Source organism: Syngnathoides biaculeatus, chromosome 15, assembly GCF_019802595.1.
Source record: "Syngnathoides biaculeatus isolate LvHL_M chromosome 15, ASM1980259v1, whole genome shotgun sequence".
NCBI classification, from domain to species: Eukaryota; Metazoa; Chordata; class Actinopteri; order Syngnathiformes; family Syngnathidae; genus Syngnathoides; species Syngnathoides biaculeatus.
Genome location: NC_084654.1, coordinates 18,157,281 through 18,183,669, shown reverse-complemented (window position 1 = coordinate 18,183,669; position 26,389 = coordinate 18,157,281). Strand labels below are relative to the sequence as shown.

Sequence of the window (26,389 nt, the reverse complement as noted above, 5' to 3'; positions counted from 1 at the left end):
AGGTGAAAGGCTGATAATTGCGCTTTTTGCTAACCGCATTGTTTGTTTCCAATTACAGGATGGAGACTTTGGGAAGAGGCGCTTAACATGTCAGAGATGAGGGATGTGTCTGAAATGTGAGTTTTATCTCGTTCCACTCTTCTGCAGCTCATTAAGACAACTTTAAATTTCAGAATTCAACTTGCTCGATACTGAACTGTCGTCTTTTTGTGGAAAATGTTAGCTCATGCTATTGCATTGTCGCCCAGTTCAATCTACTTTGCTGCAACATTTCCTTAAAAAGTCGATAAGTAGAGAATACAACTAGCTGGCCACTTACACAAGTAATGAGGTATTCAAGGACTTAGGAACAATGTTCAAATTCATGATAGATGGAGGCTTACCCATTTCTTTTTAAAAGATTATATCTCCAGATAGTTATAAACAACCATTCACTTTTACATTTACAGTGGTGGACAATTTAGAGCAGGGGTGCCCAGACTTTTTTTACCCCAAGATCTACTTTTCAAGCAGCCAGCCTCTCGCGAGCTACCAACAGGGGGTTGATGATGCTCCCAAACCGTTTTAAGGTTAATGTTATGTTGCCTCCTATATTTAAAATACAAAATTAGCTTTTTGTGCACTGTATTGTCTGTGGTTTCATCTTGGATCAGGCTGTGCCAAGGTAGAATTTTAAAATGACACACCATCTCATCCTGCACTTTCTACTTTGGCTTCAGACCAGACCTTTCTCACTCGGAAAAATAAAAAATCTCGTCCAGTTTAACCACTTTTTCTTTGATTATTCACATACTCCGACAATCATTGCATCTTAAAACAACAGCATTTCTTTTTTAACTTTCTCCAGTAATATCGAAAGTAAGCATAAGCAGCATATCTACCTCGTCTTTGCTCTACGTTGCCCAGACTGTGGACGCTGTCATTATAAAACACATTGATGGGCTGCGTAAGTGCTGTAACATGAGATGACACGCTGTGGCGACCCTGAAAGGGACAAGCCGAAAGAAGTGTACGTCTTTTAGGAGGGAGGTGTGTAAGGTAAACTAGGAAAAGAGTGTGGTGGAGCAGTGGTCGTTGTTAGAGAAAGTTCCGTGTGCTGCCTAAAAGAAACCAGCGGCTTCTTTTCATTTTTTTTTTTACAGTACGTATGTGAATTGTGTCATTGGATGTAACAACCAGTAATCCCTCACACATTGAATCACATTGCAAAATGCCACAAACTGAATAGCTGTGTTATACTTTCAATTTGCATTTTTTTTTTTGCGCGCAACACAGAATATCTGCGAAGAGACTACATCAGCGATGCACAATTACGCACGCACGCAGTTTAGAGGCAACATTTTTTTAATTTTTATTTTTTTGTGGGCACGTCATCCCGCGATTGACAAAAACTGCCTCGCGATCGACGCATTGAGCACCCCTGATTAAGAGACTTCAATTAATCTAGTATACTTATTTTTGGAACGTGGGAGGAACTCAGAACATTAAGTATTGCAATTCATTTTGGCTCATTTATATCAGGCGACAATAATTTCCATACAAGCCACCAAATTGTTAGGATCAATTATGAATATGGTCATTCCAAATTAAAATTGTATTGCTTTTTTTCCCATTGATTTTGACATTAGACATCTCAAGCTCTACGCCAGCCAATGTTGTTGTTTGTATAATTTTAATGATTACTCAGCACATAAGTTGGTTCGTGTCTTAATCGTAGATTGTATTTGTCATGGAAGAATCCTTTCTGTTGAAGTGCAGATCCTGATAAAAAAAAATTGGGAGTGGTGATTTTTATTTTCCTTTTTGAAGAATTAAACGTTCATCTGTACTTCAAAAACATGCAACTTACACAATGATAAACTGGTGTAGCATGCTTTCTAAAATGTGCCCTAACAGCAAGTTTTTCCAAGGTAGTTTTTTTTTAGTTGTTCAGTGTTACTACACTTTATTTTATGAAGTCAGTGTTTACCCCCATGGATTTAAAAAAAAAAAAAGTTTCTTTCGTCTTTGTTCTTTCCTCTGCTGCAGCCTTGTGAATGGAGAACCCAGGGGTCCACTTCACTGATCTGTGTGGGTGGGTGGGCGGGGGGGGGAGACAATGGAGCAGAGTCCAAAAGAGACACACAGGTGGAGAGCGACCAAATCTCTGCGCATTGAAAAGTGAATGAATTGACGACACATTGACAGATGTCTATTTATTGGTCGTGCACTATAACTAGCCCGCTGATGAATTGGGCTCTAAATGGTACAGTCTACTCCTGAATCCAAATGGCATCCTCCATCCATTAATCATGTGAACAAATATCACAACCCATGAAAATAGCATTTATTTTTAGTACTTATGTTAACAGTTAAACCTTGGTGGAGGTCTGCCCTCTATTCCTCTGTGTCAAGTTTTGTTCCGAGGGATACAAAACTTTACTTTGCCTTATGTGTCTCTTCGTATCTAAAATCCACATATTTCCTTTGACCTCCTTTGCACATTTATACCCACTTCCTCTTCATCTTCCTCCTCCTCCTCACTTCTTCTGCGCTTCCTCTCTTAGGTCTTTGTGCGAGTTTGTTTCCTGTCAGGCACAAATGCCGGCGCCAAACATCCTTCCCTGCTGCACTCGCGTCAGGAGTGGCACACACTGCAGTTCTTTTTCAACCACACTGCACGGATCACAGCCATAATGTGTTTGTTGGTGTCAATAAGACCAATATGGGGGCCTCTTCCCTTTTATATGAGCTGTTCTGTATTCTCTTAGCCGAACACGACAAATACATGAGGAGGAGCTGTAAGCATTGTCATCCCCCCTTCCCCCCGGTGGACAAAAACCCTAAACAACGCACGGCATGTATCAGATGTGCCATTCATCTTAGCTGTCAGCATGTAAACTTTATTTCTCGTGGGGCCTGATCATTACAGTGATTACATTTTCAATTAGGGTAGTTGAATTAGTCACACACCAGACTGGGGACCACCGCCAACATTAAAAAGAATGACTTTTCTTCTGTACGTTGCAATTTATTTCCCGGTTGACAGAAAATGAGGGGAACCACACCGTTTTGATTGGATTCCATGGCTGGGCAAAACAGTTAACATGATTCAAGCAACAAAAAAATGCATCATGTTTGTTTTTGAGATAACATGAGGGACAAAAACATGCAACATTAATTGGACACTCTAAATTGTCCCTACGTGTGATTGTGACTGCGGCTGTTTGTCTCATTGTGCCCTGCAATTGGGTGGCAACCAGTTCAGGGTGTCTTCTGCCTCCTGGCCCTTGTGAGGATAAGTGGCTAAGAAAATGGATGGATGGATGGATGGCTGGATGTAAAGCCGTAACAAAAGGCTCCTTTTACTCAACCAGTAAGGAACATTGAAGCTCCCTGAATCTTACATTTTTCATCTTGACAAAACAATTAGGACAATGTTATACATCCGTTTTTGTGGGAGCTGTTTCACGAAAGCGTGTTTTTGTTCCGGGATGTGTTTGGTGTGGGTAAACTTGAGAACCCTGACCGAATCAAACACCTTTGGGATGGGCTAGAATAGACCTTGCGAGCCAGAGTCAATAATTTGTGGCCTCAAAAATGCTTGCTTGAGGAACAGGACAAAGACTCCCACACACAGTCAGAAATTTGGGAATAAGTCTTCTCCTTTGACTAACAATATAATAATAATAATAATTTATTTTAATATTCCTCTCACTGGATATCACAAGCCAATGTCACCTGTATGCTGTTTGAATAAGCCGAAATTTTGACAAACAAGAGTTTTCCTTTTTCAACGTGTTTGGTGCGGATGAAATTGAGAACCCTCACTTCAACCACATCGAACATCCTTTGAACTGAGATTATGAGCCAAAGCCACTTCACCTTTGGCTTGAAAAAATGTTCTGAGCTACAGGATAAAACTCCTCAAAAACACTAAATTCACAGGGCGAGCAACTCTATTTTCTTCCACTAATGCTTTCTGTTTGTGTATTCAAGAGGTACTGATACTGAAGTAAATATCGTTGTCTCTCCTCTGACGTACATCATCATTTTTACCTCCTGCAACCTCTCCTCCTCCTCCTCTTCCCTGCCCGTCACCTCACAGCAACCGCTTGGTGCATTCCTGCTGCAGTAATCCACTTGGGCAGCTTCCTTGTCTCCATTCTGCGGGCTTGCTGCATACTCATTCTCTCACTCTCTCTCTCTCTCTCACTCTCTCTCGACTCCTCGGCTGCATTTGCTTTTACTCGTCAAGCTGCAATAAACATCTGGTGGCAAAGTACAGGGAGGAAGAGCAGTAAATGAATAAGGCAGCCAGACAGAAGGGGCAAAGGGTGTTAAGAGTTGGCAGTGTCAGTGGTGTTGATCCAAGCGTCATGATGATGATCCCTCACCTAATAGACAAGATTTACAGAAGTTTTTGGTAGGGGTTGACATTTGTAATGAATGATAATAAAACGGAGTAGGATTTGCTTCAATGACTTACATTTTCATTTTTCATTCTATTATTATTGTTATTGTTTTTCTTGAGATCTTACCATCATAGCAACCCTTGGGAATGGGTATCCACACCCCCCACTTCGGTTTGGATTTTGGACAGTTTTTTGAATTTTATTTTATGTTTTTCATGCAAAAATAATTGTTCACCTGCCTAAACATTTCACTTCTCAGGTTCTATCATACATTGTTGGAATAATAAACACGCCAACTGCTTTTAAGTATTTGGAGAGTTCGTGGTCCACCAACACTGCTTTAAGCAAAAAATTTTGGTGAGACTGAATAAAAAGCTGCTGAATGCAGGCCAATGTGTCTCAGCCTCTTTGAGACACGATTAATCAACAATTTATTTTACATAATTGTCAGAATTATTTAGCGCTTAAAGAATTGATTAACATTCCCGTTCCTAGTTTTCCTCAGCGAAAGGGAAGCAACCATTCAATGACCTGCCGCCATTCAAATCATTTCAGTTTCACTTTCTGTCACACCGAACCACAGACGTACTTGACACTTGATTTACTGGCTCTTCCTTCACACTCAGTCTACCAGCACATCTGGGATAAGTGAGCTGAGAAGGAGAAAAGAACAAATGTGAGTTAGTGGTTTCACCATAAATCTCTTTTTGCAGTCCGATAAGCCTGTTAACGCATTTGCATGCTCGGTAGCAACTGGTTACTTTTTTCCCCCCATTCCTGCTGGCTTCCCTTACAGATGTCACTGACACTCTGCAAGCCTGTTGCGAAAATCGAAATACAAGTGAGCATGATCCCATCAACGTTCAGCTAGAATGTATTTGATTATTTTTAATGAGTCACTTAATGACTCAGTTATATCACACAGACAGTGTCTCCACTCAACAAGTGTCATCATGTTGCTATGTTTTCTTGTCTGTGTCAAACTGTGATGCAACTACATTATTTTTTTTTAACTTCACAATTGGATCTGTGCTGCAGTTTAACTGACATCCGCTGAGAGCTGAGTGCTTAAACTACACTCACAGTGCCAGTCCCTTTAAATAGTGAGTCAGTGGTCCTGGGAAAGAATAATGTGGAATAGTCACAAGGACATACCTGTACAGTATTACTTTGCAAAAATCATACTTTTAAAATGGCAACATCTTGGCTCCCGCCTGTGTGATATGTTTTTCTTTTTTATCAATTCAAGTCAATCATTGCATCTTAGAGATGGTTTACAATTCCTTCATTGACAATGTGGAAACTTTAAATTGAACCAAAGTAATTTTTGTGTTTTGTTTCTAAATATGTTTGAAGGGAAGTGGGAACAGTATGAGTCGGCCCTCGCCCATTATATAAGCAACTAGCGCTGGCCTATTTCTAGCACCACCACATTGTGCAGTTTAGCCGTCAAGCTATGCCGACAACCCAAAAAATTCGTCTTTGCTCAAGTATTTTGTGTTATCTGGGCTAGTCTCTTTATTTTGGTGACCCCACACCAATTCTCCAGTCTTTCTTCATGCACTGTGCATAGATCCACACAACAGACACACTTAAGGAAAATGTAACTGTTTTTACATTCACTAGCTGACAAATTAACGAGCTCGTCTCAGTACGGGGAATCCTCGGTCTACGACTGAGATCCGTTCCTACACTAGCGGCTTAACTCGAATTTTGACTTAAGTCAGATTCCACCATTTAAAGTCAAAATTTACATCAAAATACTTTGTATAAAAAAAACAAATACATTGAAATAAACAAGATGATGTACTGAGCACTACTGCTGAGAGGTGGATGGAGAGGAAGAAGGGGGGAGGCTGTGCTTAGCTATTGCAAAGGAACCTGGTCCTCAATCTTCTCCATCTCCACAAGTATCAAAGAACCTTGTTTTGTGATCATTGTATCTGACAGGAACGGAACCCTTCACATGCGCTAATATACGGGCTTTGTCTTTAATAATTGTCACCACGTCAATTGGAGCCTTGGCGGGGTTGGTGTCTCTCCTTTCTCCGATGGTTTTATGATCTTGAGCTTCGTTTCCATGCTAATGGATTTTCTTTTGACTGCAGAACAATCTTTGGGGCGATAATGTCTAAAAATGAGGGCAAAGAATGTGAAGATACTCCCTGCGCACAAACACAGACAAGCATGAGCCAGACAAAATGGCGGATGGGGGACAGGCGTTAAAAAAGTCGGAACGTCTTAGGTCGAGACAGTCTTAACCCGAGGGCTCCCTGTACCTCACTCTTGAGTTGTTTTGTGTGGGTGTCTTGCAGATCAAAGACATGGCGTCATCACATCATGGCAAAATTTTGTGGTAAAATCTAATGTAAAGTGGAAAGTCCAAGTCAGATAGTCCAGATGTTGATGGAAAGTTACGCAATTTTGAATGCAGCTTTGTGCCGAAATTTTTATATAATTTCTGACAAGATTATTGCGAGAATATGAGAACAAATCACCGTTTCCGTGTAATTGTAATATTTGTACTAAAAAAGGCAACGTGAAATAACTTCAGTCCTTTTCCTGACCTTGATTAATTTCTGCCATTTCCAGCCTAATTTGGTTTTCCCTCACATATGAATGGGTTCAGGACTGTTTTTAAAGTCCAGCAGCAAGACAGGGGAGATGGAGGGGGCCTGAATGGGGCCTCGAAAAAGCTTTGGGTTACTAGGCCAAGACAAGAGTGTGTCTGCCAAACACTGACATTCTCGTAAAGGTTTACAGCGCAGACAAGTCAAATAAAGCAAAATCGTTACCAGTTGTAAAATGATCAAAATCGCTTAATTGCACATGATTATTCCGTTACTTGTACATCTTGTATGTAATGTTTTTTTTTTTATAAATGTCATGAAAATTGTTTATACAAACGTCAAACAGCCCTTCATGTACAAAATGTTTTCCAGCATAAGAATGCCAGAAAAATGGCGCTGACCCAGACCGGGGGGAGCCAGGTTTTCCCGCCAATATTGCGCTTTCTGAAATAGTGTCACAGCCATAAGGGAGCTGGAATAGTAGGCCTGACGGTTAACACATCTCCTTTCCTACCCTCTTGTTTTCAAACCAATTGCCCTTATGCAACCTCAGTCCGGGATGTGGTGTCACTGTAAGAGCGCACACAGGTACGTGCGTGCATGAATGTACAGCATATCCTGAATTTGCTACATTCTGCGGAAACGGAGCTTAATGGTGACTCTTGAGTGTGAAAGATGTGAGGGGGGTGTAAAAAGGGATTCTAAGGGCGTTCCCAATTTTGGTGATGCTGAAATTAAATAGAATTTCGAAAAGCATTGTGCTATAAAAAAAAAAATATAGGCACAAATGATCATCGTCATATAACCTTTATCTGTAAAAATCTGTTAACTGCTGTTAGTACTTCAGTATTAGACATGACAGATATGGAATGGTACAAACCAGTTAACTGCTGTTAGTACTTCAGTATTAGACGTGACAGATAGGCAATGGTACGAACCACTTTGGTTTAATTTTGTAATGCTCTTGCTCAGGATATAGAGGTCGTGCACGTGACGTCACCATTTTCACGCCGCCATGTTGCCGGTCGGAAAGAGCTGCTCGACAGTGTGGGGGACATTGAACCGGAGCAAAATATTCACAATGCCTGAGACTTGTTGTGGTGTTGGTTGTTACAACAGACGAGACAGATATTCAAAGAGATGATTCTATGGAATACCAGCTGAAAAGACGAGAAAAGATCAATGGATTTCGGTAATTAAACGTGATGGATGGGGCCCAAACAAAATACGCACACGCCTGTGTAGAGATTGCTTCATTTTGGGTAGGAATTATTCTTCTCAATCTCAAATTCCCAAGAAGTATTTATAATGCTAAATTGGCTAATTTGAGAACAACGCATATTTAAAAAAAAAACGTCACGGCGAGGTTTACTGATGTTTAACGTGTGGCCGCAACGTGCTTCCGTGTACGAGGAGCTGACTTTTTTTTTTTTTTTTCTCCCAATCATAGTTCAATCCGAGTTTGTTTAAAAGCAGGGGTCATTTATTTAAATATTGGTATTTGTATTGAAAAAATCTGAGTGGCTCCATCAGTGCGTGGGATTTATTCTTGATTGAGAACAGATCCAGCAAATAAGTATTTGTATGCGTCCAGACCTTTCTACACTTTCAAACTCTTCCATGTAAATCTCGACGACTTACTCACCAGATACATGTGTAGATCCACTTCTCCAAGACAAGCGGAAGCAGGTTAACAGTCCAATTTCTTATCGATGAAAACATCGACCTAGGAGGTAAATATGGAGCCTCGATACCAAATGTCTCTCATTTTTCCATGTACCTTCATTTATTGTCACCTTCCAAATGTTTAACGGTATCAGACAAAACTCTGCACGTCATGCTATAAGATGTGTTTTCGTGTCGTCTCCAACCGACTTAGCACTGAAGAATGGTTTGTTTGACTGGCACTTCCGGCCAGTGACGTGATTTGATGACGTAGGTGCACGAGCTCGATAGGCCAAACTGTAAAAGGTGTTTAATCACTGTAAAACGTAAAAAATGGCAAAACTCCTGGAACATCGCGTATGATTTTGATACAAGCTTTGTAACACTGAAGCAGTATTTTTCCCCAAAATGGTCCAGTTTATAGTGACACAGGTTTGTAACAAGTCTCACAGTATCTAGTAGCCAAAAACACGCCCACCTCGAGGAAGAAGCTCTGTGCATTTCCCTATTTAATGTTCTGCTCAAATGCACGGCAGCCTTTAATTTCTTTACCGGTTTTCGGTGCCCATAGATTTAGATGACAGCGCAGGAAACGACAAGCCGAACATTATGTGTTGCCGCTTTTCGCTTTCTTGGAAAAACTGGAAAAATGCAGGCCCAGCACAGGGTCGCCGCCATCTTGTGGCTTCCATTGCTTTGCCAGCATCTCTCCGCACGCACATTCGCGAGACGAAACTGGCAAACATCCCGCGCATGAAGATACGGTGTAGATTATTTTGCTTGCGCTCTTTATTTACCGCCATTTTTTTACTCAAAAGGAGTTTGGAACATACACATTCCTAATGTCAAGTGCAAGAGAGACTGGACCCCCCCCCCCCCCTTCCCCTTCTTCCTTTGGTGGGGAGAACAGAATGTACGAGAAAGCCAGCAGGCAAGCAGGAAGAGAGTGGCTAAAGTCTTAATGATACGGTGTGTGATTGTAACCTTAGCGTGTGCGTCTGAGAGCAACGAACGCTTGACTTTTTCCAATAAGTTTTATTATCATTCCCCCCTCCGCTTCGGAACATCAATATCCGATCCGTGGTACCTTTTATGTGTTTTGATGTCTCGGAGCCCAAAACGGTGTAATGTAGCGAAACGTACTAAATTTGGAATCACGGTCTGAACATTCCACATACAGCTGAGGAAAGCAATAGCAGAACTTTAAGCCCGCGGATGTTGACTTTTCTGTTACCCACTCACTGTTGAGATGACGTGTTTTTGCTGCCGCCGATTTTCTTTTCCACCACCTGCGTTCGCAGCGCAAGGAGCTGAGACGGTTTACTATTTTTGTAGCGTGAGAACATTGAACGTCAATAATCATATTCGTTTGAAGCTGCAATTTAGATTAATTGGCTGCAGGTGGCGCAAATCTCAACACGACAACAATACAAGTCTAAAACGTGTTTTGACCCGTTTTTTTCCGACTGACTTTGTGGTTCCATTTGTCAACATGATCCAGTTGCATGTTACATTTATAATAAAACATTGTTCTAGCATTTCATATTCACTGTTTAAGGACGACACATTGACCCAAATCCAGAGGCAAGCTTTTACTAGGAGTGGGAATTCGGGGTAAAATAATATTTTGATCATTCTCGAAACATTTGTAAACTCCTTCCACTCGCAGCGGATGGGGCTCGAGCCCTGCTACAAATAAGCCAATCTGCAAATCATTACTGCCTCCCTTCAAAGAGGTTCATAATTACATAAAGCACCTAAAAGGGAGGATCAAAAAGCATCCACACCATGCATTCAGCATATACACAACCGTGAACCCATGTTACAAAAACAACTATTTAGTAGTTCAATTATTCAACATGAACCACTTTCACATGATGCCCATCGTTAGTATTAGCTAGCATACTAGCCTAAATAACATGCTCACACTAATTGACATATCACACGGAGCACCTTACGCAAATGGCATTTAGACGATCACTTTATATTTCAAACAAGATAATTTGTTGTTCCTTAAAAAGCCTCAAATTATAAAGATGAAACTGGTCAAAAGTCAGTGTTCTTTTCTGTGTTCATAAGCGTAACTATAAGTTTAAACCATTTCAAAATCTTAGACAAACTAATAGCTTGTGTCACAAGTGACGCTCGGAGTTCTTTCATCCCTCCATTTTCTACCGCTTTTTCGGGTCGGGTCGCAGGGGAAGTAGCTTCAGCAGAGATACCCAGACTTCCCTTTCCCCCGTCACCGGAAGGATCCCGAGGCGTTCCCAGGCCAGCCGAGAGACAGTCTCTCTAGAGTGTCCTGGGTCGTCCTCGGTGTCTCTTTCCGGTGGGATATGCCCGGAACACCTCACCAAGGAGGCGTCCGGGAGGCATCCGGATCAGATGCCCCAGCCACCTCATCTGGCTCCTCTCAATGCGGAGGAGCAGCGGCTCGACACTGAGCCCCACCTGGATAACCGAGCTTCTCACCCTATCGCTCAGGGAGAGCCCGGACACGCTGCAGAGGAAACTCATTTCAGCCGTTTGTATCCGGGATCTTGTTCTTTCGGTCACGACCCACAGCTCGTGCCCGTAGGTGAGGGTAGGAACGTAGATCGACTGGTAATTTGAGAGATTCGCTTTCCGACTTAGCTCCTTCTTTACCACAACGGACCGATACAAAGTCCGCATCATTGCAGTCGATCTGTCTGTCGTCCACTCACTCCATTCTTCCGTCACTCGTGAACAAGACCCCAAGATACTTGAACTCCTCCACTCGGGGCACGATCTCACCCCCGACCCGCAGAGGGCATGCCACCCTTTTCCAACTGAGGACCATGGTCTCAGATTCCGAGGTGCTGATTCTCATCCCAGCCCCTTCACACTCCGCTCCAGTGAGAGTTGGAGATCACGGCTTGATGAAGAGGCGCATTTGTCACCCAAACATCGATTGGATTCTGCATTGCATGACTTCATCTGATTGTAGTTTGATCATCAAAGCAGAAAAGAGGTAGTCACCTTAGAAGACTCCACGACCACCACCTGGGTAAACCTCATTATCATGTGAGGCTTACATTTTTTCCAAAGCTAAGATTAGAAAGTTGCTTACCTCGGGTTATAACGCAAATAATTGTAATGACAATGTAGACTTCATGAGGTGCTGCATTAGGAATGAAGCAGAAACACTTTCATTGTCAGTTCAGTTCATGAGGTGCATTCCAGGACTAACGACAAAACAGGATATCCGTAACGCAGACGAGAGAATACTATCAATGAATTAAACCCTACGTTTTAGTTGTAAATAGTTTCCTTGCATCTTTGTAAACATGGGCTCATAAAAGAGAATATGACCCTCACGATTTTGTAAACATTTCATCATATCGTTGTCAATTTTTCTCATTTTTTTGCCAGTTGATTAGACCTTAATCGCTATATGTTGGATTTTTTGGTGGGGTGGTAAATTTAAACTGTTATACAAGCTGTACACTCACTATTTTACATTACAGTAAAGTGTCATTTTATTCAGTGTTTTCCAATGAAAAGATACTGTATAGTATAACTCTACATACATTTTTAACCCAATTCATTATCATAATTAGTCGTAGCAGGCGATCCGTCCATCGACACCCACACTTTTTATGTTACCTCCCACCGTTGTATTTTTTAGATAGCGTCGTGGGCTGTGTCAAATATTTTAGTGCGTTCTGCAGGCCACTTAAAAATGGACAGGGGTCCAAAAATGGCCGGACTTTGGACACCCCTGGTCTAAGCCATCAAACGTCATGAATGCAGCTAACGAGGGCCCAGCCCCGTGATAATCATGCCTCAGGTATGTTGATTGGTTTGGCAGAGGTGGGCCCTTGCCAGAGTCGTTTTTGCACGCGCCGCTGCCCATAAAAAGCGCCCCCTCGGCCTTGCTGGTGTGCGTGTCAGAAAGGGGAGCTGAGGGGAGCGAGGAAAGGAGGAAAAGATGGCTGCAGTGAAAGAAAGGCGTGGGGGGGGGGGTCGTATGCGTGTAATACACGTGTAATTGCAGTGGATGTCTTCATTTACTCTTGTGTTGAGACGTCTGAATCATTGATTTATAGTTGGCAATTTCGGTTAGAGAAAACAGGTTTTATTTAGAACATTAATATTCACAAGGTTCATAGAACAGCGAGAATAGAGCTCATGGACCAATGTACAGAACAGGTTTAACGCTTAGGTGTTGATGTCACTAATCTATGAACTTCCCCAGGAGGTAGAGTAACTGCGGTCTAATTTTGCTTTCATCCTCTTCCAGAAAATTCAAAAGATCTCTGTTGTCCTCTCTCAAACTCAAGGCCCGAGGGCCAGATTTGGCACAAAGGGTTATTTCATTTGCCCTGCTAAAGCAAATCAAAGGCAAATAAACATTCATGTGGTATTTACTGGATATCATATGACTCATTGATCCTACGAAGGCATTTGGGACAAGGGTTCCAAGTTTTTGGTTCTAATATACTATAATTTCCGAACTATAAGCCGCAACTTTTGTCACACGCTTTCAACCCTGCAGCTTATGCAATGATGCGGCTAATTTATGTTTTTTTATTTTTTTTTTTTTTCTAACGGCCGCCAGGGGCGCTCGAGCAGAAAAGTTAAGAGTGAGACAGGTGGAATATATGTGTCGAGGAAGATGCACATTTAATGTAACTTCGCGCTTTGTGCGTGAATAAAATTAGCATGAACAGACCCTCATCATGGAAAATGCAAGAAGAAATTCATATGACGCAGCTTTCGAGTGAAAAGCAAATGAGCTGGCTGATAAAGAAGGAAACAGAGCTGCTGCATGTAAACTTTGCATAAATGAATTGATACTGAGATGCTGGAAAAGGCAGCGGGAAGAACTGGAGCAATATAAAAAGATTAAAAAAGTTTTCAGAGATAGTAAAAGCAGGTAGCCTGAACTGTGTTGCTGCTGTGTTACTGCCGCGTCTGAGTGGCTTTCACGGGTAGGTTGTTTTTTTACCCTGCCCTGTTAGTGCCGTGTTACTACTACTATGTTACTGCCGCGTCACCGGCACTGTTTGGAAAGAAAGGAAAGGCAAGGTATATTATTAAAATTTGGGAAACTCTTTCTGTCTACCGTCTTTCTTTGTAAATATCTCATGTATCAATGTGGGCACATGCGGCTTATATAAAGGTGTGGTTTATGTACGTACAAAATGTTTTTTCCTTTGAAAATGTACTGGGTGATGCTTATAATCAGGTGGGTCTTATCATCCAGAAATTACGGTACTATTTTCACTTCTTGTTAGTCAACTGGCTAGGCCTGTCAAAACAGTTTGAGGGAGCTGGTCATCTTCAGGTTTTTTTTTCCCCTGATTTGGATATTCCTTTCCTCCAAGAAATAGAGTCCTAAATAATAAAACACAATAGCATCAACTATAACGTAGCTATAAAAATAAGCTAACTACTGTTAATATTACAATGCTAAAAGAAAAAATCCTCCCAGTTTAAAATTGTGAGGATGACTAGCAAATCCATTATGCAAGGCTGCAGCACATTTCTTTAACATTCTTACTTTTTACACTGCATTTGCTCAGTATGAAAGGCCCCTGCATCAAAGCGCAACGGCGACAGCGAAGAGGGTGCGTCCATCCTGTATTTGGAAATGGTGACATAACATCTGGAAGGAAGTCGGGAGGGTTTCCTCGCTGAGTGGACCACAAATTGGCAATATGTATTTATTTGCCTTAACTTCCCATACTTTAAAAAGGAGGAGGTGATACAGCAGCAAGGGGGGGGGGGGGGGGGGGAATATCCCATACAAATTTCACGGCAGCATCTCAGAGGTAAACTCGTTTGTGCCCTATTGAGCACCAGTAAAAGTGCTCCGAGGTGTATTTCAGGCTGAGTTGGGGTGTTTTGAAAGGGAGTTTGAAAGCCTTCCACAGAAACAGTATATAATTTTTCTATTGGCCCAAAATTCGGGATAGTGGGACACCGCAATTATTATGCCTTCCTCCATTTCCCCCTTGACGTTTACAGTACAACTCTGCCAAAATACCACTTCAAAATCACTCCGCCAGCCTCTCTTCCACTGGAGGTGTCAAAGCTCCAGAAAATTTGATTATTTTTATTTTTTATACGATCACGTTAATCACTCGGATCAAGTTCTTCTTTTCCTTTCGACTTGTCCCGTTAGGGGTCGCCAAAGCGTGTCATCTCAGATGAATGCACTTTTGTTTGTTTTTGTTTGTTTTACGCCGGATGCCTTTCCTGACGCAACCCCTCTGCATTTTAGCTTGGGAGAGAAGTTTACAGCACCTGGTATTCCCAGACGGTCTCCCATCCAAGTACCAGGGCCAAACCCGCTTAGCTTCCGAGATCTGACGAGATCAGGCGTTCTCACGGTAGCATGGCCGCAAGCCCCCATTTGGCATGTTTATAGAGGAGATATTTTAAAAGAGCATGAGAAGAGCTGCGTGATTGTCTTCAAACCAGAAAGGAAGATTTACAGAGAAGAGTTAATTACTGGAAAACAAGTTCACACCACCACAATTGATAACAGGAGACGACGCTCAGTCTTGCTGGAGTCTTTTAAATTTTATTCATTAAAAAAGTGTTTAAAAGTCTAAGAAAAGGGTAAACATCCTTTAAAACTTATTGGGCCTTAGGAGTTGCTGAGGTTTTCCTGGTATATCAATGACATGCATGGTTGTGGTTCAAACTTTGACATTTTGGAGGCAGATTTGACACCCAAACATCGACAGGATTCTGAATTGCATGACTTCCATTTGATTGTAGAGTGATCATCAAAGCAGAAGAGGGGCAATAACCTTAGGAGTCTTTTTCTCCCCTCTACCTTGGTAAACGTAATTATCATGTGGGGCTTACATTTTTTCCAAAGCTAAGATTAGAAAGTTGCTTACCTCAGGTTATATTTGGATATTCAGAGAGGCCAAGTTTACTTCCCTGCGAGGACCTCACCAAGACAACAGCGGAAAAACACACATCCATCTCAGCCGACGCGTCAGTGCTGGACAAGCCTATGCAAGACACACTGATGTTATTGACTGAGGTGTTTTGACGTCAGTTGGCTCGCTGTTTGTCCAACCTTTTCCCCCTTTGTCTTTTTTCCTTACCCCTTCCTCGAATCCACCGCGCGCTGTTATTTCCCTCCTTGCTTTCTGCCGAGTGCCGGTCTCGAAAACCACAAGACCTCATGAAAGCGCGGAACCATTAGAAGAAAAGGCTCTCTGCATCACTGCGTTTTGAGCTGGCCATTGTGCTTTCAGGAACCTAATCGGTGCCAGATTGACAATTTCAAAGTGCTTGCTTTTGTGTTCAACAAGATGTTTAATAAATAGTGTGGCAAGTACAACCCCCCCCCCACCACCACGCTAAATGAAACAATGGAAAGTACATAAAGTGATTCGGGAGTAAACCATAATGGCAACCTGTCGTTTCCCATGATGTGTGTTTACTGCAGTGCTAGATCTTTTTTTAACGGCGTGAACTGTATTAAAAACTACATCAAACAGTCTTTATTTGTAGCGGTTTGCACTGTTTGAACACGATTGAGGGGAGACACGCAGGGGGAGGCTCAGGAGGGGTCGATAAGTGATGATGATTGCAGAAGTTCTATCTCACCCTCGGGCTGATCTCCTTTATGGTCAATAGCGGCGCCTGCTTAGCAAAATGAAAGAGAGAAGGAGGGCAGTAATTGGAGCAGGAAAGCCCACCACCTGAATCATGCATGAGACAAAAGCTCAGACTGATATATGGAGTTTCTGCTGACAGGCGGTCTTTTGTGTACGAATAAATCGGTATCATGCTTGGGTCTGGATAATGGGGACGTATGCTGTGCGGAGGTTGATGCCCCCTATTCCATCAACAAAACAAAGTAGACATGAGGCATTGCAATGAGTTGTGACTTGCTAGGTAGGCTAAAGACATGAGTTGACCTTGACTTGGGATTCATGAGTTGACTTAGACTACCTGACTTGACAACTTTTACATGTAACTGTTTACATTTGAAAATTCTGCGTTTTCAAGACCCCACTTTTTGCTCAAAGTCAGCTGGGATAGCCCCCTGTGAGGATGTGCCGTTCAGAAAATAGATGGACGGACATTATTTTTGTGCAGTAAACATGGAGGGAACTGAGAATATTCAAATCGGATTTAAGGATTATGTGAGGATGGCAACATGCAAGATTTTCAGTCTGAAGATAAAAGGTGCAACAACTACAATTTCTAATTATAAAACAAAAGAAGACATGTAATCAATGTATAGTTTACCCTGTCAAACATTACCGAAGATTCATATTGGTTATACCTTTGAACGAATACAAATAAAGACCAAAGACATTATCGTGAATATTTTAGTATAGCAAAGTGTTGATACCGAGTGGAAAGTGGCTTGTGTGGATATATTTTTTTTTGTGACTGAGCAAGATTGTAAGCACGACTGATGAATTGCTTAACCCAACCCACTCGTCTTGCTTGTAATTTAGTGGGAACTGCAGTGTGCCCTGTCTCCTCTTGAATAAAATATCTCCTTCCTGTTCATTAGTTATTTGAAATTTATGAGTTACAAATCAAATCAGATTTTTGGGGGGAGTCTGACTTAGTCATACCTTTTCATCAATTTGTATTTCAGACATTTTCCATGTAGGTGTGGGTTATAGAAGACAAAACCTGCTCTCCAAAACTCAAGCCAAAATGTTTGGATCTTCCCCTTATTGCTTGTATTCAACTTATACATTCTACCAGGGCCTTAAATTGCAGTAACACCAATCAAACGTCCAACAATTTTTTTTCTATTACTATTTTTATATAATGATTCATTCTGCTTTGCTTAAAGTCAGTGTTCTGATGGTTAAAAAAATACATTTTTATAGTTCATTACATAATGCATCAAATGATTACAGTATTTAAAATAGTGTGATTTTGTAATTAGTGATGCAATATGTAAACATTCATTACAAAATGAGATTTGTTACATATTGCATTCAAGAATTTTATCACAAATTGTGGCATTATAACGTCAGGGTGCAAAAGTTCATTATATTATTACATAATGTACCATTATTTTAAAAATGTATGTATGCGTTAGTCTTTTGCAGTTTCCTGCGTACTATTTGAAGTAGACTGACTTGACTTTAGACGACATGGTCTCAACGTGCCTGTCGATGACGTCAATTGATGGGGGAGAGGGCGATGATGTTGATGCACGTGGTAATGGATATGTGTGAGTGAAGTGGTTGCGTTCGAAAGGCCAGTGTTATTGAGAAAGGCCGATGTCAGCAAAAAAACGCGTTGGCGAGCAGAAATCGATGTAAGGCATTACAGCAGGGAGACTGTGTGTGTGTGTGTGTGTGTGTGTGTGTGTGTGTGTGTGTGTGTGTGTGTGTGTGCATGTGTGTGTGTGTGCGTGTGCGTGTGCGCAACCTACGCAGACATATTCAAAGCCCCCATCCACATTAATACATGTAAAACCCCCTAACACAGTTCCTTGAAAGGACAAATCAAGGTGAACAAGGGGAATGGTAGCTAAACAACAAGGACGGTATTGTTTGAGCACATGGCCAACTCTGTGCACTCTCACTTAACATGATAATAAAAACAAACGGCAATGGAAGAAATTATGCGTGGCATTTATAGTCTTACACTAATAGTTTTTGTTGGTTTTTGTATTGTTCACATTTGCTCTATTTTATTTATTTATGTCCTTAGTAGTTGCATAAAAAAATCACAAGTGCACAATGTGTTTTTAGTCCAGCACTCTTATCTCTCTTGTTGTATTGTCTGCACTTATAATTTGGCTTCCAATAACTGTCATTGACTAAAGGCTTTTTCCTCTCTTCCTCCCACAGATGACAGATTCAACTTCTAAATACCAAGCTGACAGAACATTAAAAGCTTTACAGCACCACTTGTAGACAGCACAGTAAAACCGGTCTCAGATAGATTCAAGTCACTTTCACATCAGCCTTTGTCAAACATTGAGCTTGTCTTGATATCAACACAACACAAATGTGGACCTCTGCAAATGCTCAAATAACCTGAAGAAAATATTAACACACACACACACACAAGAAAAAAACCTTTGTAGCCATGTCTGACATGACACATCGCCACCTGCGGCACAAATTACAAAGTCTCAGTCGACGCCTTGATGAACTAGAGGAAGCCACTAACAAGCTACAGAAGTCAGAAGATGAGTTGCTCGACATTCAGGTTAGTAACAGATGACTTAAAGCGGTCTTTGCAGAACAGATATGTAACAGAGAAATAGTTTGATGAATGGGTAAAATCTTTCTGACAGGACAAGATCATCCAGGCAGAAGGCAGCAATTCATCTTTGCTTGCTGATGTAGAGGCTCTGAGGAAACGGCTCCTGAAAATCCAAGGTAAAGATGAGGAGGTTCGCAAAGCGGAAGACCTCTGCCGTACAGTGAGGGAGAAACTGGAAGAGGAAGAAAACCTAACTATGGAGCTGAAGGCTGAGATTGAACATCTGCAGCGAAGGATGGCAGAACTAGAAAAACTGGAAGAAGCTTTTGGTAAAAGCAAGTCAGATTGTTCACAGCTTTGTCTCAGTCTCAATGAAGAGAAGAACCTAACCAAGAAGCTATCAACTGAGTTAGAAGTCCTCAAAGGACGCCTAAAGGAAATGGAGGGGTCTGAGGTGAAACTGGACAAAGCAGAGCAAGCTTTAGCTGCAGACCTAGACAAGCTTAAGGGATTCTGCCAGACTTTTGAGAATGAACATAAGAGGATACGGGAGAAACAAAGAGAAGATGAGAAGCTCATTCTAAAACTCACAGAGAAATTGGAGCGCATTGGCATGTCAGTAGATCCTGGTCGCGCAGGCTTTATGAGGACAAGAATTGAAGAGGAGCTGTCTTCCACGGGCATCCACACCAGTAACCTGACCGGACGCAAAAAGAGCCTCGACTACAACATTGGGTTGTTGAATAAATCCGAGAATCAGAAGAACAGTGGTATTGCTGGGTCACCTGAGGAGGACAACAAAGTCAAGGAGTTGACACAGGAAGTTGAACGGCTTAAGAACCGCCTCAAACAGCTGGAAATTGTGGAGGGTGACCTCAAGAGCTCAGAGTTAAAAAATGGTGAGCTTCACGAAAAGTTCCAGATGGAATGCAACCGGGCGCGCCAACTGAGCGAGCAGGTGGAACAGCTCAGGACACAGCTGTGTAGTAAAGTTGTAATCAGCGGTAACGGCTCGAGCAATGTGGAGAAGCAAGGCAAAGGAACCACTAACATCTGCCCCAACAGCCCTGCCAAGCACCTGGAGAATGGCAAAGCTGAGAGTGAAGAGATTGTGAAGGGAGGTTTCAGGCAAGAGAAGCCCAAGTATCGAAGTGCTGCATCCGTCACAGAGCCTAGCTCGCCTAAGCACAGGATCAGGGAGTTGTCTCCTCAGCATAAGAGAGAAACCAAGCTGAGGACAAAAGAGCTCAGCAACCCAGAGGAAAGTTCAGCAATGTCTTCGAAGAGGACCCTCAGTCCTGCACACAAAAGTAGGAGGACGCCCAAAAACCCTAGTAGTCTTATTCCATTTGATAATGGCTTAAAAGAGGCGGTCAGAGGAACAGAGGAAAAAGCATACAAGGGAGTTATGTATAGCTCTTTAAATACACCATCCGGTGATCTTAAAAAAGTGTCTGTTCTGAATCGCTACCCACCAGCAGTTAATGACCAGAAGCCCCTAAGGACAGCTCACAGGCAGATTGACGGGGAGACCAAAAAGAACAGAATAGAAAAGATTTCAAAATTGTATGGAGGCAGTGACAGTGAATCAAACAGCTCAGATATGCTGGAGAGCACGACCGCTGCTCTAGAGAGGGACACAGAGCTCACTTCAGACCAGGAATCAATAGACCCAATTCAAGGTTCTGCATCTGTTGCCTCCAGCCTGACCAAGGCTAATGGATCTTACAAAGCTTACAGATCCAATGTTAATCAACTGCTGCCAAACGACCAGGGGTCTGAGGGTCATTCCTCTGCTTCAGAAACGGAGTCTACTGGTTCAAGGCCCTCAGAACCAGAGACTGTAAATGAAACAACTACTACAACCCGGAGCAGTAGGACTGCAACCTCTACATATTCAAGATATTCCCATGTCAAGGACTCTTATTCAGAGAGTTCTTCCTCCAGGTGCTCATTCGATGAAGAGCTCCACAGCCGACCAAATTTAGTCGAGGGAGGTGGCAACATTTCATCTGTGCTTGAAGTCCAACGAGTTTGCAGTCCACGTGAGGCACTGAGGTCAAAAGCGGTAATCAAACCTGCTATTGTTGAGATAGACAAAAAAGAAATAATGATTTCGGAGCCCTTGCCTGCCAACGGCAAGCCCAGGATATCCACCAAACCCATATTGACCAACACCAGTAAAATGACCAGCAGTATAACAATCTATCCCAATGACCCGAGCTCCTCCAGAACCAGCAGCCGCAGCAGCAGTGTGTCCAGTGAGCCCTTGTCCGCCAAGGAACGCCACACATCCACCAGTAACTTTCTCATAGGTAAGGTGTCTGTCATTCAAAACTCTCGATTAGCTACCTGATGCCTTCTTCCATCACCACAATCCAACATTCCCATTTCAAATTATGTACTATTACAGACGTGCATAGCCTATTCTAGTATTGCCCACACTGCAGTTCTTTCCAGTAAAGTTCCATTTACACTAGTTAAGTCGGGTTTTTAAGATAAGTGATGCCAATTGAGACATCAGAGTAACTTGACGGATCAGCGTCTCGGTCTTCGTTGTGTACGAGTGATTGGTGGATATTTTCAACTGAAATTTCTCAGTTTATTGGATAGGTGGTTCCCCGAGTAACATGGAGTAAACTTGCGAGGAGATATGCTACAAAATAATTTTACATTTTTTCTCCAAATTTGAAGGTGTTTTCTGACCTGGTTTTCTATAGGTTATATGCAGTAAATGCAAAAAAAAAAAAAAAAAACAATTTCTTGGGAACCCATCATTTGATTTTTCAAAATTATTGCTGTATTGTACTCGGGTTCAAATTGGTGTTCCAATTGGACCCAACATTTTGACAGGCTGACATTTCTGACAAATCTTGTCATGTTGCTACTATGTGCTGAGATATCACATTTATTAGCACTTCTTTCATTTGACAGGCCCGAGTAGTGAACTCCATGGCAGCATCTCAATCCCCTGCGAAATCTCCATCCCCAAGAGCGAGATAACTATGCGGCCAAGCCAGGACCAGGAATCTGGATCAGGTAACCAGAATGAGTCCTCGTCTAAGTCCAGGCTCCACAGCAACTCCAGAGTGGAGACGTCCATGAGGCACACTGCCTACCAACGAAGCAACTTTAGGCACCGGTCTCCGACCAACTCTCCTGACCTCAGCGACATGGATTCAGCCTTTGAAAGCTCCAGTAGCACCACCACTTTGACCAGCTGCCAAAACCAAAGTCGTAGGCAGCATTCCCAGGAAGAGCATTTAGTAGACATGAAGAATGTAACTGTGAGAAGCACCTGGAAGAATAAAGGCACTGCCTCTGATGATAAGAGTAGACGAAGGGGGGGAGGAAGGGGTTCTGAGGATGAGGCAGAAGCCACAACAACATGGAGGGCCTATCTCGCAACAGCGGTTGACTCTGAGGACTCTGCGAGCCAAGGACCAAGAACTCTTGGGATTGTTTCCGCTGCAAAGTTAGCCAAGCCAATTCCTACAGATGTAAGACAATTTATCGATGACATTTGAATAAAGCTTTAACTTCGTGTAGCGTAATTCCTTTGCAATTTGTTGCAGACGTACGTACGAACAATCGAGAAAGAAGCTGAGGAATCGGTGCTCCATCGTGGTGGAAGTGCCAAGTCTCCCTCCCATGAACTAGGAGCCCTGGGAAGGACCGTGCCTCATGCACCTGTCACCTCTCAGTCCTGGAGCCGCTCGAACTCGCAACGAACACAGGTACAACTGGTGACTTTAGCTTTTATACAATATGTTGCTAAAAAAAATACCAGTGGCGCCATTGTCTTGAATTTAAAAAATACTAATACAAAAACAGTACACTTTGCTCTAGTTTCCACCATTTTCTGGTATTGCAGTTTTAGCTCAGTAAGCCCCATTCCTAACCTGCATTCCCACGCAACACAAACACAAAAGGGTGGGACAAAAAGTCAGTGTGTGGAAAGGAACAAGCGATTAACAAGTGGAAGAGAAAGCTTGAAAAACCTCAAAGAGAAGAAAATAGCTTTCCTGTATTTATGTGCGCCACCTGCATGATGCGTGGCATAAAAATTCCGCTATTTTTTTGAATATTTGTGGTCTTGCATGCATACCTCCTCCTAACTATTGCATCTAGTTTGAGTGCCTATTTAAGGTTGCATGGTGAATTTGTTCCAGAGGTGAAGAGTGCATATGTCTATGTGTATATAATATATTACCTAATGGCTATAGCAACTGCTTATCGGGCAGGCTCCATGGCTGCAATAACATGTCATTGTGTCAGATTGATAAATCCGGCTGGGCTGGGAAAGAACCTTGTGTTTCCTTGCCCAAATTAATATCAAGCAAACATAAATATACCGTACACTGGAAGAGAACCATTCATCACAGTAGGTCTAATTTGTAGAAATATTTCATTGAAAAGGAGGATTATCTGGATTTGGATGTCGTAGTACCTCAGACGTTGTGTACATATTATAAATTAGGGAAACGCTACATTCAAATCTTTCAGCGGACAAACAAACATTTCACTTCATTTGGTTGTGTATGGCAGGGAACTGACCTCCGAGCAGGATTACTCACCGGCCAGCCCGGTCCCTTGTGGGAACGCAGAGGTCAACGAGAAATCCTCTCTCCCAAACTCCAGTCATTCAAAACGACACTTTCCAAACCCCAAGAAGTCAAGAGCTCGCGCAATTATGGTGTTTTGGTTTAAAATCACATGACGGTGCAACTGTGGTGCCGATCATAGATGGCGAATCGCATCTCAGGCCAAGTTCCACTTGAGAGAAAGTCTCTTTACACGAAGCATCACTTAGTTATCCATGGTTCCTCAAAGAGAACCTCTAACCTTTTCATTGCATACCATGAGGGTGTGTACTGTTGAAATACTTCCTACTTCTTGGTTAGTTGCAGTAGCTCTAATCATTTTCGGCACAGTTTTGTATTATGTTGGATACAGTTGGGCACGGGGCCATCTGTCCTTACGATCCATCCATACAATGTTTCCTAAAAATTTCCGTCAGTCTCCTGGAAGCCCAACACAGCAAGACCCCAAGAAACTCTGGCGGGCAAAGAAGTTCCTCCCTTCAAGGGTCTACAGCCATCTGAACTGGCTGCTACAATTTGCATTCTTCTTAATATCAACATTATTAATATCTTTGGTTGTGGAAAAACTACTACTGCTGCTTTGAGCATGTGGGGGAATGTAGATACAGAGCAAATTAACTGCAGGACAAGCACTGACATTTATGCCGTATGTACTGAGCATAAATGAGCCTAAACCGCAGGACCACGGTGCTGGAAACTCAGCTCAGCTCAGTTCTTTCCTGCCAGATGACTAAACTAATTGTCAAAGGGAATTCTCCCCCTTTCAATTGCTTAATAAAGTCAACCACCAGTAACGGCCAACTCCGTATAATTGGCTATTCAAAACTTGGAAGGAACAATTGTGGAATCGACTCTTCTGTTTGTGGAGGTCTGTCATGGACGGGGTCCACATGATCTTCACTAAATGCCCTTGACCGCAACTCTTTCATTAGTTGGACGCTGACAGACGCAACGCATTGGAAGAGTCTTGAGCCAGCGATTTCGCTTTCTGTTTGTCTCCTCTTTTTGACCCTGTCTAATATCATCTGTCCTTCCACTAGATAGTTTTTCAAAAACATCCCCTCCCCTCACCACCCCACGCTCAGTCCTGCGGCTCAGATGTGGTCGTTCAACAATGACCTGATGTACTGGCTGCCTCCATCATTCAGCGTTGAGTCAGTTGTGCATTTGGGGAATTTCCTAAACCCATTTGCTTGATTCGCAACCCCGATGGAACCTTGTTCGTCCTGATTTTTGGAGCAACAAAGTGGCCACTTCATTCGGATCGCAGCGGTTAGCGACACAAATTGACCAGACTGCAAGAAAAACATGGTTCAAACGGTGGTCACCGTTGGTCTTCTCTGCATTTCTTTCATTGCGGCAAATAAGGTTTGGCTTGGATCGCCAGCAAATTTTCGGTGGTCTGTACTGTGTTCATTCCCCAGAGGTTTGGATAAATACAGCTGCAGTCGCGACAGTGGGAGGTGGGGGATTAGCGTGATTGCGGTGTCAAAGGTTGACAGCGGAGGCTTGTATTATTACGAGCGTGCATGTAGACCCCATGAATGCGTCCTAAACTGGCCTGATTGGTGCATAATAAGTTGGTCTGAATCAGTGCAATTCTATTGTTCTCGACTGAACTAGACTTGGTTGAGAGGCAAGGGATAAGAAAATTGCAGACGTCAGCTGGCTGTAGACCAGATGTAGCCGACAAATCAATTGTCATTAAGGGGGAACGGCACCCTGTCGCTTTGAGTGGCCTGCAGCCAGGCTGACCACAACAATCATTGATTATTGGAAAAACATTTTGTAAACTCCCCCCCTCCCCCGGTCTACGCGGGGACAGCTTTTTTTTTTGGGGCATTGCTGACGTCAATATTGTTCTTCTTTAAACAGATCGTAATAATCGATGATCCATTATGAGTAATAATTTGGGCATTTCATCTTTTTATTCAGAATGCCGTAGTTTGAGACACAGTGCTTTTTTTTCTTTTGCTTGTTTTCCATCTTACATCAGAACTTCACTTGAGTTCCTGCTTTAAAAATACAGTGGTACCTCTACTTAAGGAATTAATTTGTTCCGCAACGTGAATTTTTCTTAAGTAGAAGCGCATCTGATATCCAAATAGCGTAATCCGTTACGCACCTGCTGAGCAACATTCTGGTTATACTGTCACATCCCAACAATGCGGAGACAGACACAAATACGGGACTCCCAGGCAAAGGCATAATGCTCAGTGAGTTTTATTCTTAACTAAAGAGATGCACAATTACACAGTCCAAGAAAGCAGGATCCAAAAAAACGAGAAACAGGGTTCCATGACAGTGACGCTAAGTAGCGGAGTAACCCGGGATGCGGTGAAGCATACTTACTAACACAAAGCAACAAACTGGCCGTGGCCAAGCCTTGCTCATGACATATACTGCATTCCCTCATTTTAGTATTTTTGCTCGAATAGCAAATTTACTGGAGCCTGAAAGCAAATCAGTGCTGTCTTTAGCCATTGCTCCACTTCTAATGGTACATGAGGCCACTTGGGCATCAGGAAACCTCATCACACTTCCATGAATTAGATGTATGTCATTCCAGCTAATGAGAAAGACACCAAAAAGATCCCGCGTTGAGTCGAAAACCAGAGGTGAGCTCCACTGTATGTCTTGAATATGAGTTGAGTAGCAGCCCGACGTCGGGTCGGGCCGGACCACAAAAACAGGTTCCCGGTCGTTACTTTATAAACCTTCATCCGGTCAGTCAGCCGAGATCATCAATTTTCTTAAACATGGCGCCTGAATTTTTAAAACATAGGAAGAGGTGATTTAACAGCTTGGTTTGGAAAGGCAGAGTCATTTGTCTTAATTGCGCGTGAGAACAAAATGGCGGCGTACTGTAATTGGTTCTGCAGCTGCTTCTTTCTTACGTGACAGACACGAGCTGTACATTTTAAATATACCTCCTTGAATGTCTTTTTTAAACTCATCTAGAGCAGATTTT

At 42.5% G+C, this 26,389-nt stretch overlaps 1 protein-coding gene and 1 pseudogene across 3 annotated transcripts in view; one reads left to right on the top strand and one right to left on the bottom strand.

Annotated features, from left to right (window-relative positions):
• The window catches only part of luzp1 (leucine zipper protein 1), a 59,930-nt gene that overhangs the window by 25,561 nt on the left and 7,980 nt on the right, over positions 1-26,389 (top strand). For 2 of the 3 annotated variants that reach the window (XM_061843585.1, XM_061843587.1), the window contains exons 2-6: positions 59-116; positions 18,454-18,817; positions 18,906-21,129; positions 21,749-22,314; positions 22,390-22,551. In XM_061843585.1, the coding sequence (XP_061699569.1) occupies positions 18,695-18,817; positions 18,906-21,129; positions 21,749-22,314; positions 22,390-22,551 (3,075 nt within the window). In that variant the 5' untranslated portion in view covers positions 59-116; positions 18,454-18,694. The remainder of the gene's footprint in view (positions 1-58; positions 117-18,453; positions 18,818-18,905; positions 21,130-21,748; positions 22,315-22,389; positions 22,552-26,389) is intronic. The other variant, XM_061843586.1, reaches the window with a different exon arrangement.
• On the bottom strand, positions 14,891-15,005 carry LOC133513873 (5S ribosomal RNA; annotated as a pseudogene).